At 40.7% G+C, this 13621-nt stretch overlaps 1 protein-coding gene across 1 annotated transcript in view; it reads left to right on the top strand.

Moving 5' to 3' along the window:
- CNRIP1 (cannabinoid receptor interacting protein 1) overlaps positions 1 to 10630 on the top strand; it is a 59873-nt gene extending 49243 nt beyond the window's left edge. The window contains exon 3 of the mRNA XM_056567907.1: positions 8056 to 10630. Within this exon, the coding sequence (XP_056423882.1) occupies positions 8056 to 8220 (165 nt within the window). The 3' untranslated portion in view covers positions 8221 to 10630. The remainder of the gene's footprint in view (positions 1 to 8055) is intronic.
- The last annotated feature ends 2991 nt before the right edge of the window (positions 10631 to 13621 follow it).

The following is a 13621-nucleotide window of genomic DNA, read 5'->3' as shown; positions in this document are numbered from 1 at the left end:
CATATACTGTAACAGTGATCTTCTCAGTGCTGCCTATCAGTAATAGTGCCCACATATACTATAACAGTGATCTTCCCAGTGCTGCCTCTCAGTAATATCGCCCACATATACTATAACAGTGATCTTCTCAGTGCTGCCTGTCAGTAATAGTGCCCACATATACTAAAACAGTGATCTGTTCAGTGCTGTCTGTCAGTAATAGCGCTCACATATACTATAACAGTGATCTTCTCAGTGCTGCCTATCAGTAATAGCGCCCACATATACTATAACAGTGATCTTCTCAGTGCTGCCTATCAGTAATATTGCCCACATATACTATAACAGTGATCTTCTCAGTGCTGCCTGTCAGTAATAGCGCCCACATATACTATAACAGTGATCTTCTCAGTGCTGCCTATCAGTAATATCGCCCACATATACTAGAACAGTGATCTTCTCAGTGCTGCCTATCAGTAATAGCGCCCCCACATATACTATAACAGTGATCTTCTCAGTGCTGCCTGTCAGTAATAGCGCCCCCACATATACTATAACAGTGATCTTCTCAGTGCTGCCTGTCAGTAATACTGCCCACATATACTAAAACAGTGATCTGTTCAGTGCTGTCTGTCAGTAATAGCGCTCACACATACTATAACAGTGATCTTCTCAGTGCTGCCTGTCAGTAATAGCGCCCACATATACTATAACAGTGATCTTCTCAGTGCTGCCTATCAGTAATATCGCCCACATATACTATAACAGTGATCTTCTCAGTGCTGCCTGTCAGTAATAGCGCCCACATATACTATAACAGGGATCTTCTCAGTGCTGCCTATCAGTAATATCGCCCACATATACTATAACAGTGATCTTCTCAGTGCTGCCTATCAGTAATAGCGCCCACATATACTATAACAGCGATCTTCTCAGTGCTGCCTGTCAGTAATAGCGCCCCCACATATACTATAACAGTGATCTTCTCAATGCTGCTTATCAGTAATATCGCCCTCATATACTATAACAGTGATCTTCTCAGTGCTGCCCATCAGTAATAGCGCTCACATATACTATAACAGTGATCTTCTCAGTGCTGCCTATCAGTAATAGCGCCCACATATACTATAACAGTGATCTTCTCAGTGCTGCCTGTCGGTAATAGTGCACACATATACTATAACAGTGATCTTCTCAGTGCTGCCTATCAGTAATAGCGCTCACATATACTCTAACAGTGATCTTCTCAGTGCTGCCTGTCAGTAATAGCGCCCACATATACTATAAAAGTGATCTTCTCAGTGCTGTCTGTCAGTAATAGTGCCCACATATACTAAAACAGTGATCTTCTCAGTGCTGCCTATCAGTAATATCACCCACATATACTATAACAGTGATCTTCTCTGTGCTGCCTGTCAGTAATAGCGCCCCCACATATACTATAACAGTGATCTTCTCAGTGCTGCCTATCAGTAATAGTGCCCACATATACTATAACAGTGATCTTCTCAGTGCTGCCTGTCGGTAATAGCGCACACATATACTATAACAGTGATCTTCTCAGTGCTGCCTATCAGTAATAGCGCTCACATATACTATAACAGTGATCTTCTCAGTGCTGCCTGTCAGTAATAGCGCCCACATATACTATAACAGTGATCTTCTCAGTGCTGCCTGTCAGTAATAGCGCTCACATATACTATAACAGTGATCTTCTCAGTGCTGCCTGTCAGTAATAGCGCTCACATATACTATAACAGTAATCTTCTCAGTGCGGTCTGTCAGTAATAGCGCTCACATATACTATAACAGTGATCTTCTCAGTGCTGCCTATCAGTAATAGCACCCACATATACTATAACAGCGATCTTCTCAGTGCTACCTGTCAGTAATAGCACCCCCACATATACTATAACAGTGATCTTCTCAATGCTGCTTATCAGTAATATCGCCCTCATATACTATAACAGTGATCTTCTCAGTGCTGCCCATCAGTAATAGCGCTCACATATACTATAACAGTGATCTTCTCAGTGCTGCCTATCAGTAATAGCGCCCACATATACTATAACAGTGATCTTCTCAGTGCTGCCTGTCAGTAATAGCGCCCACATATACTATAACAGTGATCTTCTCAGTGCTGTCTGTCAGTAATAGTGCCCACATATACTAAAACAGTGATCTTCTCAGTGCTGCCTATTAGTAATATCACCCACATATACTATAACAGCGATCTTCTCAGTGCTGCCTGTCAGTAATAGTGCCCCCACATATACTATAACAGTGATCTTCTCAATGCTGCTTATCAGTAATATCGCCCTCATATACTATAACAGTGATCTTCTCAGTGCTGCCCATCAGTAATAGCGCTCACATATACTATAACAGTGATCTTCTCAGTGCTGCCTATCAGTAATAGCGCCCACATATACTATAACAGTGATCTTCTCAGTGCTGCCTGTCGGTAATAGCGCACACATATACTATAACAGTGATCTTCTCAGTGCTGCCTATCAGTAATAGCGCTCACATATACTATAACAGTGATCTTCTCAGTGCTGCCTGTCAGTAATAGCGCCCACATAAACTATAACAGTGATCTTCTCAGTGCTGCCTGTCAGTAATAGCGCTCACATATACTATAACAGTAATCTTCTCAGTGCGGTCTGTCAGTAATAGCGCTCACATATACTATAACAGTGATCTTCTCAGTGCGGTCTGTCAGTAATAGCGCTCACATATACTATAACAGTGATCTTCTCAATGCTGCCTCTCAGTAAAAGTGCTCATTTTAGTCTATACACAGTAATAGTTTTCCTCTTAATGCCCCACTGTACAAATGCCCCTTTTGTGCATCTTACTGTGTAATAATGCCCACCTTCATGCTCCTTACTGTACTACAGATCACGGCGCAAAAAAAATGAGCCCTCATGCAGCCCTGTATAAAGAAAAATTGGAAAGTTTTAGGGTCAGAATAGGGCAACTTTAAACAAACTTATTTTGTTAAAAAGTTTGATTTTTTTTTTTTTTTTAAAGCAGTCCAATAATAGACAATCATATAATATGGGGATAATTTTAATCATATTGACCTACAGAATGAAGAGAACATGTCAGTTTCACCATAAAGTACACTGCATGAAAACTAAAATCCTCCAAAATTTTCAAAATTGTGGTTATCTTTTCAATTTTTTCAATATTCAATAATATTTTTTGGGTTGCGCCGTACATTTTATGGTAGAATGAAAGGTGTTGTTACAAAATACAATTGATGGTGCAAAAAAAAAATAACAAGCCCCATGTGGATCTGTGGATGGAAAAATATAAAAGTTATGGCAAAAATCTAAATGAGCTGTGTTCTCAAGGGGTTAAAATCTTAAATCACCCCCCACAATATCTGTTAGTGGATCCACACTGGGAAGGCATCGATATATATGCTGGAATTGAATATCCCCCCCCCCTCCATATTTTCCCCTATTACCTTCTTTTGTATCCATTGTACAAAGCCCATTACCAGCACAGACTTACTATGGATCTTCCAAGACCTGTGATGACATCATCAGAAGTCCTGGCCTATAGGAGTCATCGCAGGTCCTACAAGGTCCATAGTAAGTCTGCTAGTGCTGTCTATGGGCTCTCTGCAGCTCGGACAGCTTTAGGACTAAACTAACACTACTGTATTTTGCCGCGATTTGCTAAAAATTTTGGCAAAAACGCAGTGATTTTACCGTGATTCTGCGCAAAATGCAGTAGTGTTAGTAATGCCCGAAAGCTTTTCAGGGGCCCCCTTTTGGATTGTGGCCCTGGGCAACTGCCTGGGTTACCCTCCCCCCTAATGCCGGCCCTGCCCATATATGACATAACCGCACCATGTCATTTTGTACTTAATTCTCTTAAAAAATGATGTGCATCAAATTTAATTAACAATTAAAAATTAAAATTTTTTGAATTTTAATAATATTACAAAGGATAGATAAACTGCAGTTGACATGTATGTTTCATATGTGTCCTGGCTGCATATCTCTACATCAGAATATATGAAGCTTCTAGAAATTGCTATTTGCTGTACATGTTCGCAGCCTCCAAATGCATAAACATAGCTTTCTGCAGGGTTATCGCCATCTGGGATTTTTTTTTAGCTTAATTAGCAATGAGGGATTTGTGTCCATATGCCATGTGTGAAAGTCTTGGACAAAAATGGTGTGTGCTAATAAGATGTGTGAAATTTCATGTCATTCTTCTTCAGGGATGAAGTTTAATGGGGTTAGGATGTGAAGCTCACACAAGGGTTGTGTCTCATAAAATTTTTTCACAATTATCGCCAGTCACGGTATCAGGAGATACTTATGGTTATGTGAATTAAATCATGCATGTGTTGCATTATGCATTAACAAGGTTGTATTACCATGTTCATCTATTTGAGTATAATGTGTCTGTTTTCTTTACCTAGTGTTAAAGGGGTACTCCTGTGGAAAACATTTTTTTTTATCAACTGGTGCCAAAAAGTTAAACAGATTTGTAAATTAGTTTGAAGACAGTTTGAACAATGCAAAAAATATTTATTAAAATACAATTATAAAATAAATCAATTAAAAAACATTTGAACATAGCAATATTGGATATAGTTGATTACCATAGGGCCCTAATGGTATATATTCATAGTAGTATATGAGGCACTTCAGTTGTAAGTAATGGCCGACCATCCGGATTGTGCTGTTGAATTTTGTATATCAATATTTTTCTACTGAGGAAGGGGTCTAGTTGCAGTACCCTGAAACGCGTCTAGGCTTAAGACCTTGTCTGAACAGAGCACTACAAAGACGCACTGCCTATTTAGAAGCCGACTTTATTTAAACCAGCCGCCTACAGACCTGCTGCTCCAGCCGGATTTCTATTCATCTGACGCACTCACCTGCTTCTGATTCTACCCTACATGCCTGACATGCTGCCACCACCGCTAGCATTTCCACCTGAGTAAGCCAGCGAGGGTCCGACATTACAACAGCTGCACGCCACAGCTACGGACCTCCGGCGTGGGAGCCATCTGCTTTATCACCGCTCCCAAACCAAGTCGAATTAAATGCTCTGCTTGTGAAGTAGAACTGCTACTCCCATCATCTTCAGCCCGACGCAGTACGGGACCAACGGACACGGTGATCATTAATCATCTTCGGCCCGTCGCAGTACGGGACCAGCGAACACGGTGATCATTAATCATCTTCGGCCCGTCGCAGTACGGGACCAACGGACACGGTGATCATTAATCATCTTCGGCCCGTCGCAGTACGGGACCAGCGAACACGGTGGGCATTATTCATCTCCATAGAGGCTACAGGCATTTTTAGTCCAATCCAAACAAAGGACTTTACAATCAGATATACAAATTGCCGGTTCAACAGCACAATCCGGATAGTCGGCCATTACTTACAACTGCAGTGCCTCATATATCACTATGAATGTATACCATTAGGGCCCTATGGTAATCAACTATATTCAATATTGCTCTGTTCAAATGTTTTGTAATTGATTTATTTTATAATTGTATTTTAATAAATATTTTTTGCATTGTTCAAACAAACTGTCTTCAAACCATTTTTTCACTGTGCACCCAGTAGGGTGGTATCCTTGAGGGGTGGTTGAAATTTTGTTTCTAAATTTATTTTACTCAGTCGGTGGGGACCGATTTGTCAACCACAATTTAACCTCGGATACAAGGTTGTGAGCTGCACACACATTTTTATTTATCTCAGATTTTTTAATTACTTCTATTCAAAAATCTTAATCCTTCCAGTACTTATCAGCTGCAGTATAGTCCAGAGGAAGTTGTGTAGTTCTTTCCATCTGACCACAGGGCTCTCTGCTGACACCTCTGTCCATGTCAGGAGCTGTCCAAAAAAGGAGAGGTTTGCTCGGGATTTGCTCCTGCTCTGGACAGTTCCTGACATGGACAGAGCTGGCAGCAGAGAGCACTGTGGTCAGACAGAAAAGAACTATACAACTTCCTGTGGAGCATAAAGCAGCTGATAAGTACTGGAAGGATTAAGATTTTAATATAGAAGTCATTTACAAATCTTTTTAACTTTCTGGGACCAGTTGATCAGAAATAAAATAGTTTTTCACCGGAGTACCCCTTTAAAGGTATTGTTTTATCTAGGCAACTCCTTTGATTAATGACGATCAGCTGTCACTATGGGACAGGCAGATGTATCCCTCAGTGATTGGATGCTCATATCTCCTGCTGCTCTTGCTGAAGGTGAAATGTGGTATTATACGGTGCTCTTTAGGTGTCAAAATAGTCCTCCAAAGCAGGAGCCACTCTGTGCAGGGACTTTCCACTGTGTCTAATAGAAAGGGTTCCAATCATTTTAATGGGTACTGTGTCCTACTGATCAGGGGGCTTTAGAAAAGCTGGAGCCTTGGAGATCTACTGATATGAAGCGGGGCTTCATTCTTAATATATAGTTAGACTTGGACTTGGACACAGGGTACACTTCAAGTCAACATTTAAATACCATGTGTGTGCTAAAAAGGCGTTACGAAATCTGACATCTGAGCCTGTGTGTATTGGGCAAGAAAGACCTTTCACTTGAAAAAAATGTTTTTGTATTCTTTTTATTGTGCTTCTCCATAAAGTTTAGGTTGGTAGAGAGGCGCAAATGGCATAAAACATTACTAAGACAGGGATACAGTTCAAATGCAAGGCTCCTCCTGATCTTTATCATCTAAAAAAATGTACAGCTATATTCAGGCTGGCACAAAACAAAGCAGAACCTGCATGTCTATCTACACATTTTAAAACTTGCCCTCACTATAAAAATGGCTTACTACCATCCACTTGACAAAACAAACTTCAAATCTTATACCTTTCACAGCTAATCTTAAAATCTCAGTGATAAGCTGTCTCCAGCACCTGTGCTGCTCTGGACTTGTCTGAAAACCTAGAGTATCCCAGGAAGCATAATGAAAGGTCCCGCTACTAACCTGACCATTACATTGCAGGCCTGAACATAGGACTTACCTGGAATGTGGGGTCTATGTATGACAAATTCCTAGGGGAAATATAGCACTCCCCTACCACCACTCCTGTCCCTGTCTCACAGAATCCATCCTACCTACTTCAAAAAATAATTTTAGATCTTTAATGACATCATGTTGGTTAGGAAGTGTTGATTTCAGGCACTCCCAAAACATAAATCTCTTACTGGCAAGTAAAATTGCATGGACCAATATCAGTAGACCCTACTAGCCCAAAGAGACATAAAAATGGGTTTTTAGTTGTTGCCCTAATGTATATTAAAAACTAAATTCATGTACCTTGCAGACCTTGTCATGCAGACGTGGCACCTCTACTTCTACCTTAATACTGACTTTTACAGAGAGCAATCCCCTGCCCATCTGTTTTAGTGATGTGCATAAAGGGGGCTGGCTGTCCGGTAAGCCAAGCCAGCCCCAGTCTTCATCTCAACTGATGCTTAGTTAGTGAACTGACACAAACAGGCAGCCCTCTTCAAGGATGTCACTGATTTAGTGGGGAGCTTAAAGGGGTACTCCACTGGGCAGCGTTCAGAACTAAATGTTCCGAACACGGTTTTCGCACTGCAGGGATCGACCATGCCCATCGTGACATCACGGACACGCCCTCAATGCAAGTCTATGGGAGGGGAGCGTGACGTCACCGCCGCGCCCCTCAATGCAAGTCTATGGGAGGGGGCGTGACGGCCGTAGAACCTAACATAGGTTTTATAGAACCTAACATGAAGGGCTGACATGAGGTGCAGCACAATACAGTACTTAAATTCATCCTCTGTGTACATTCTCATTGTATATTTATACGGTTGGAAAAAATATATTAGTTCATGGAAAGTAAGAGAGTACAAATTGATGGATAGCAAACCAAAGACTGGCAAACACTTTAAATACAGTCATTTGTCACCTGTAATTACTGGGAGATTGAGTTTCCATGATAACATTGTGGGACTGTATTATTACCGGATACCAGAGAAGTCATCCTGTAATATGTATCTAAGTCTTTGGAGGAATTCCTATTAAAAACTGTTTATTTGTCTTCTGTGTTCACAGTTTGAAGACATTGGAAGCTTTGAGACCGTATGGCAAGTGAAGTTTTACAACTACCACAAAAGAGATCATTGCCAATGGGGCAACAGCTTCAGTAGTATTGAATATGAGTGCAAGCCCAACGAGACCCGCAGCCTGATGTGGATCAACAAAGAGATGTTCCACTGAAGCCTCCAAAGCTGGACAATCTTCTGACGAGGACGCAACTTGACCAGCACAATGAGCCTATTATACCACAAAGCAGAGTGTAAATAACAGATTATGAGCCTAAAAACTACAAAAAAAATAAAAAATCATTGCTAATGTTTACTTGAGATAAACCAAACCCCTTCTCCAGTGGTGGTGACAGTGTGCAAGAGAAGAACAACTTATCAGTTTACTATGGACTACTAATATTATAGAGACTAGATGCTTTGAGGTAGAGCTACATAGCAACAAGATATCATCCGTGAGTCATGGTAAAAATCATGACATCAGTGTTTCCCTAAGGGAATTAAAAAAATGAGCTACAAAACAATCTGACCTCAAATCATGAGCATCCTCTTGTTGCCATGTAGCCATGTCATTGGTTCAGAGTGAACTGATAAGCTGAAGGCCCTTAAAGGGGTACTCCACTGGAAAACAATATTTTTTTTTTAAATCAACTGATGACAGAAAGTTAAGCAGATTTGTAAATTACTTCTATTTAAAAATCTTAATCCTTCCAGTACTTATCAGCTGCTGTATGCTCCACAGAAAGTTCTCATCTTTTTGAATTTCCTTTCTGTCGGACCACAGTGCTCTCTGCTGACACCTCTGACCATGCCAGGAACTGTCCAGAGCAGTATAGGTTTGCTATGGGAATGTGCTCCTACTCTGGACAGTTCCTAAAATGGACAGAGGTGTCAGCAGAGAGTACTGTGGTGAGACAGAAAGGAAATTCAAAAAGAAAAGAACTTCCTCTGTAGTATACAGCAGCTGATAAGTACTGGAAGTAATTTACAAATCTGTATAACTTCCAGCGGAGTACCCCTGTAAGTATCAGCCAGGCCACACATTGGCCGCCCCAGCTGTGTATATGCAATAAGTACTCTCTTAAAGGGTTTTATCACGATAAGATATGTTTGGGGATCTGACTGCCAGAACCCCCACCAGCTTGCAGAAAAAGGGGCTTTAGTGCTAGTCAATAACAGTTTTTCCTTGCATATGAACACTCCTCTTCACCTGCTGTACAAATATCTATAACATAACCACATTTACTTTGGTTATTGGCATTCAATGCACCGTGGGTAAGAAAGAGGACCCCTGTGCTGAAAAAAACTGAACAGAGTTTGGTCCCTTTGTCCTCTGCATCAGGGGAGGTTCAAGAGGTTGGGCCCCCACCAGTTATAATTTATGCCATATTCCAGAAATATGCCATATTATTATAAGATTGGAATAGCATTAGTCCTAAAATTATTAAAGCACACATAACCAGTAAATAACCCATTCAGTAAAGTCCTTCATTTGTCCTCTTTCTGTTCTGCCACATTAATAAAGCCATAAGGCTGGGTTCTCATCACGTTTAACCAATACGAGACCGCATACGGCTGGGGGGGAGCTAAAACCTTGCGCCCCCATATCCCTGCCATATGCGGTCCCGTATTGGTAAAAATGTGATGTAAACCCATCTTAACACCTCCTGGTGAGAGACCAAGACCAGGGATGGGATTGGATTCCATCATGAAGGGAAAGCTGACCCTACTTTGTCATGAGGGATTCCATTCCTGTCCATACTGAGCCATATATGGCCTTCTGAATGGTCCCAAAGCTGTTGACCTAAAGCTTCATGACAACCAATATGGCTGCTACTAAAGCTCACAACTGGCTTTTTACTAAGCTTTTTCAGGACTCTGAATGCTCAGGCTTCTGAACTATACAGCAATTTTGAAGTGGAAACATATCAATCAATAAGTAGAATGATTTTCTGGTTAGGAGTCTTCATATCCAATGTGGTTTGACCAATATTTTGACAGAAGAGGACAACTGAAGGCTCGCTTACTTGAGATTGACTATTTTATAAGGAAAATGCTCTTTAAAGATAAACATAGCAACACTAAAGTATCACTTTGTGTCATGCAGACATGTCAAAAGGTTTGATCAGTTGGAAACTTGCTCAGACCACCACCGAGTGCTAGTAAGAGCCGGGAGACATGCTTAGGGTGCATTCACACCACGCTTTGTACATATGGGTGCCGGTTTCCTGACCGGACCTAAAACCGTAGTATACTACGGTTTTAGGTCTGGTCCAAAACCGCATACGGGTCAAAACTGAGCCGACCGCAGTCACCGTTTGACTCCGGTCGGATCATTAAAGTAAATGGAGTCACGGGCTGATCCGGCCGGGGTACGGGAGCGCCCGGTTTGCCCCTCCCCCCGCCGGATCCGGCACCCGTATGTACAAAACGTGGTGTGAATGCAGCCTTAGCTAAGTTCTTCTCTCTCTATCTTGCTGAAGGAGATCAACTCTATAGTGACCTTAAAAGAGTACTCCACTGGTATTTTTTTTTTTTTTTAACCAACTGGCTTTAGATGGTTAAACAGATTTGCAAATTACTCTTATGAATCCTTCCAGTACTTAGCAGCTGCTGTATACTACAGAGGAAGTTCTTTTCTTTTTCAATTTATTTTATGTTTGACCACAGTGCTCTCTGCTGACACCTCTGTCCATGTCAGGAACTGTCCAGAGCAGGAGCAAATACCCATAGAAAACCTCTCCTGCTCTGGACAGTTCCTGACATGGACATAGGTGTCAGCAGTGAGCACTGTGGTCAGACAGAAAATAAATTTAAGAAGAAAAGAACTTCCTGTGGAGCATACAGCATCTTATTAGTACTGCAAGGATTAACATTTTTAAATAAAAGTAATTTACAAATCTGTTTAACTTTCTAAATTCCAGTGGAGTACCCCTTTATAATATGTTTGCCAAGCAGGGGGGCCTGAGCACCCAGACCGATCAGAACTTTTGACATGTATTTATGACACTGACACTTTAAAGGTGTACTCCCGTGGAAAACTTTTTTTTTTTTTTTAAATCAACTGGTGCCAGAAAGTTAAACAGATTTGTAAATCACTTCTATTAAAAAATCTCAATCCTTCCAGTAGTTTTTTGGGGCTGTATACTAAAGAGAAATCCAAAAATGAAATGCATTTCCTGTGATGTCATGACCACAGTGCCCTCTGCTGACCTCTGCTTTCCATTTTAGGAACTGTCCAGACCAGCATATGTTTGCTATGGGGATTTTCTCCTGCTCTGGACAGTTCCTTAAATGGACAGCAGAGGTCAGCAGAGAGCACTGTGGTCATGACATCAGAGGAAATGCATTTCTTTTTTGGATTTCACTTTAGTATACAGCCCCTAAAAAGTACTGGAAGGATTAAGATTTTTTAATAGAAGTGATTTACAAATCTGCTTAACTTTCTGGCACCAGTTGATTTAAAAAAAAAAAAAAAAAAAAGTTTTCCACGGGAGTACCCCTTTAAGGTCAAAGTCAGCACTGTTGGACCTTCAAGCCTTTACCTGCATCATATGTAATTGACCAATATCTTGTTATGTACTCATCTTGTACTATGTTTTTCATTCTCTTATTTGCACCTGTAAAACATATCACTGACACCTCACAAGACTTTATTAGGCCGAATTTCCACAGCATAATGGCCCTCATTTACTATTCTAAACCCGACCTCTTGTCGGGTTTTTTTGTCGCATCTTTGTCTGCGCCATGTCGCAGACATCATGCACCAGTCTGCGACACCATGCGACATTTTTTCCCGACGGACCCGATGTGGATTCTCCCAAACCCGAAAAAGGGGCGTAACCCGACATTTCTGAGCTTTCCCACGTATTTATAAAGGTTTCCAACCCGAATATGTTGAATTTTTGTGGATTTTTTCCCGACAGCTCAGAGGAGTTGGAAACCAAAACCTACAAAACCCACGTGCGACAAACAGGATGCGACATAATAATAAATACCAGGGGAAAAAAGCAGTCGGGTAAGAAAGCAAGATAGACTTACAACCCGATTTTCTTAGTAAATGAGGGCCAATGTGCGTGCGGAATTCCACATGAATCTTCCGTGTGGACATTCTGCTGCAGCAGAGTCCAGTTGATTTGAATGGGATTCTGCTGCTCTATTCACACGGCAACATTTTCCACGGCAGCAACGTATGGCGCGGAATTTCTGATTTCGCGGTCCGCAAAAATATTGAACATGTTCAATGTTTCTGCGGATTCCGCAAGGAAACGCATTGCTGTCTATAAGACGGCACATTTCCGAGCGGTCCTAGTGCCGACATGTTCTGCCAGTTCTCCGCTGTCTGTAGAATGTCCGCACGGAGATTTTCCGCGTGGACATTCCACCGTGTGACCATAGCCTAAAGATGATGGTAATTTACATCTAGATCAGGTAAAACCCTCAAGGTCCGACTCTTCACCTGGGGGGGACAAAAGAGACAATATGAAGTATTCCTTGTGACATGATTCGTCTGTACGACTATGTTTATATCCTTTATGTTTACAATAGTATTAGTGGATATATATTATTTTTGTATATTATTGTTGTGTCTATCATGTAATTGTTTCCTTGGCTTTAGACCATAAGTATTTAAGGAATTGAATTCCTGGTAGATGATATTTGAAGACTGTGAGAATAGCTTGTTCTGCCTTTATTTATCAAGTGTTTAAAGGGAAACTGTCATTACTATGTTTTACTTTGTGCCTTTATTTTTAGATTGTGTAAATTAATATCATGTTTTTTTTATATAGAATTTTATGCCGCTGTCTTTGCATTCTTTTTTGCTGTAGTTCTATGTTATGTCTGTCCTGAGTAATTTGTTTTCTGTCCTTTTTTGGTAATAAAAATGTATGAAGATATCATTTTGAGTTTAACACATATCATGGTGCTCTGAAAAATAATATAGAGCAGCGTTTCCCAACCAGTGTACCTCCAGCTGTTGCAAAACTACAACTTCCAGCATGCCCGGACAGCCTTTGGCTGTCCGGGCATGCTGGGAGTTGTAGATTTGCAACAGCTGAAGGCACGCTTGTTGAGAAACACTAATATTAAGGATTTTAACCATTTACTGCTAGGTCATAAGATCATACAACCATGTGAAGAAATTGAAGGTGAATAAATATAAAACAGATTATGATAGTTTCCCTTTATATCTGTGATTTGTCTGTTTTTGTTTCTGTTTTGGTAAAGTTATATTGATAGGTTTTGCAAAACGTGTCAGCGTGTTTATTTCATGCGTCGGTTCTTACACTATTCTAATGCATAGGAGTCTGACCAAGCTGTTGAGCTGCTGATAAACCCTTCTCTATCCTTGTCACCCCCCCAAGAACTAGAAATGTATTTACAAAGGTGCTATTGACATAACATTTTCGCCAGATGTTGATAACAACCCAAGAAAACAAAACAAATAAACTAAGAAATTAAAGGGTACCTCTCATCAAATAAACTTTTGATATATTTTAGATTAATGAATGTTGAATAACTTTCCAATAGCATGCTAATGAAAAATATGCTTCTTTCTATTGTATTTTTCCCGA

Source organism: Hyla sarda, chromosome 3, assembly GCF_029499605.1.
Source record: "Hyla sarda isolate aHylSar1 chromosome 3, aHylSar1.hap1, whole genome shotgun sequence".
Classification (NCBI taxonomy): domain Eukaryota; kingdom Metazoa; phylum Chordata; class Amphibia; order Anura; family Hylidae; genus Hyla; species Hyla sarda.
The sequence above is the reverse complement of the archived record's forward strand: the minus strand, read 5'-3'. Positions and strand labels throughout refer to the sequence as shown.